We start from the raw sequence: 2,323 nt of genomic DNA on the forward strand, positions 1-2,323 counted from the left end.
CACAAGTTTGACATTGGCGTTGTCGATGCCCCGACTTTTCAATAGCTAATTTCCTTGTACTTTTGTAACGTTTGCCACCACCCTTGTTATTAGAGATTGGAGGAGGACGAACATTAACTTGACCATCTGGCGAAGCACCGCAAAACGACTCAAAAAGTTGCTTCTTAGAAGAAGAAGCACGAACGGTAGGACCATTCTCAGCCAATAAAAAAGCCTTGAAATCTTTTAGGGCTGCATTCAACTTGGTAACATGATCAACACTCCGTGAAGCCATGGTCACGCACGAAAAAAATTCTGCCCAAGCTTCACCAATTGCGACATCTACCTCCGAATCGCCCCCACGTTGAACACCCAACACCTGTCGCACACAAGCCCCCTTGTCCAACGTGCGATCACATACCGAGAAGGAATAGAAACAACCCTACGATCCTTGAAAACCCAGAAAATATGACGACAAAGTAACCCAACCCGTGAAAACATGTTACACGTGCACTCAACACCATCATTACCAGAGTCAAAACTCACGGTGCGCACCGGGCCATCATCATCTTCAACCTCATACCGGGTTACCAGCCCTTCAACATTTGAACGCACAGCACGACACGAAAAAGATCCCGCGATAACCTCGGCTTGCACATCATAAAAAACATTAATAGTGTACACCGCAGCCGCATGCTTCTCAATCAACATCGGAGTCTGGCACAAAGGAAAATGGCCCTCACACTCAGCATTTAGTTTGGCCTGCGCCAAACGTTGAGCATCAATAGCCCCTTCAAAATTGTTGAACAACTCAGACAAACTAGCATGCTGGTTTGTGCAACTACCAAACACACTATTCGCAGCTTCGGACCTCGATGTCGTGCGAAGCAATCCACCCATGAAAATATCATTAAAATACGCAGGGATCCAATACAATCTCAGATCATACATAAGACGAAACCATCGGTGGTCACCAAGGCTATACTTTTCCATAACGTCCTGCCAACCCCGCTCAAACTCCTCCACGGACGACGTCTCACACCAAACAACATCATTCAACGCGCGCCGAAACTCCTCATCTTTAGATAGAACATTACCAACCTTCTCGCCAACCTTTGACATAATATGCCACATACAAAACCTGTGCCGCGTAGTATCAAACACCTGAGGGACTGCAACTCGCATCGAAGGATCTTGATCAGTGATAGTGCAACTAGGCACACAACCCATTGCACTTTTAAATTGCTGGAGAAGCCACACGTAAGAGTCCACATCTTCACGGGAAATCAACCCCATTGCAAATGTGACACCTCTCTTGTGATTATCAACACCAGTAAACGGGACCAATACCATACCATACCTGCAAGACATAACACCAAACCAACGAAAAATAAACCCCATGGTTTTTAGCATACTGCTTGCACAAATACATAATAATAAACTGCACATACCAGTAATAAATAAAAAAAAAAAAAAAAAAAAAAAAAAAACAACTACAAGAAAGTTTTTTTTAAGAACACGTGGCTTACCTATTAGTCCCATAAGTTGCATCAAACGACACCACCTCTCCAAAAGCTGAAAATCTTTCCTTCGCAATAGGGTCAGTCCAAAAAGCCCTACATAACTGATCCTGAGAATCTACATCATATCTAAAGACATAATCCGGGCAATCATCTACCTTCTTAGCATATTTTTTCACAACAATATGAGCATCTGAAGTTCCAATAAATGCCATTAAATCACGCTTCAAATTTTTAAAATCGACACATGTCGCACCAAGATTTGAATACGACCCAGCAAACTCCCTAGCCAAACGAAACGACCTATTGGGCCCAACGTTGGCCCTAGCACACTTAAGCACAAAAATCTGATGTTGCACATCCATGGAACGATTACCCCGCAAGAAAGGCTTAGCCACATCCGAGCACAAACAATGATTATGCCGTAGCTCAATGAAATGAACCACAAAAGCCCCATTGTCACCCATCTTCAACACCAACCTCGCTCTGCACCCCACCCTATTTGAAACACGCCGGCTCTTCGGAGCCACAGGTGCTTGATCCAACGCAGCATCCACAACAACAGAGCCCTACACCGCCTGCTTGAACCCCTCACGCGAACAAACCAACAAGTCTTTCACAGCAACACCCTCCCTATTCCTACGCAACGAACTACAACGTACATCAAAACCAACGAGCGACGCATACTAACGATAAAAATCAATACCGTGAGCGAGAGAAGGAAAAGTCTGCCCCTCAAAAGGCCTAACCGCCGCATCACACGAAGGCATCCAAAACTTAGTCCCATCAGGGGACACGTCCATAACACACCCTTACTGCGAGTC

The 2,323-nt window shown here is 45.0% G+C and overlaps 1 protein-coding gene across 1 annotated transcript; it reads right to left on the reverse strand.

Moving 5' to 3' along the window:
• Nucleotides 1-321: 321 nt before the first annotated feature.
• On the reverse strand, nucleotides 322-1,966 carry LOC109149081 (protein FAR1-RELATED SEQUENCE 5-like). The gene is made up of 2 exons (XM_019296728.1): nucleotides 1,509-1,966; nucleotides 322-1,339 (listed from the first exon to the last, which is right to left on the reverse strand). Exons 1-2 carry the CDS (start codon nucleotides 1,964-1,966, stop codon nucleotides 322-324), a joined length of 1,476 nt encoding a protein of 491 aa, XP_019152273.1.
• Between the last annotated feature and the right edge of the window lie 357 nt (nucleotides 1,967-2,323).

Source organism: Ipomoea nil, unplaced genomic scaffold, assembly GCF_001879475.1.
Source record: "Ipomoea nil cultivar Tokyo-kokei standard unplaced genomic scaffold, Asagao_1.1 scaffold2151, whole genome shotgun sequence".
NCBI lineage: Eukaryota > Viridiplantae > Streptophyta > Magnoliopsida > Solanales > Convolvulaceae > Ipomoea > Ipomoea nil.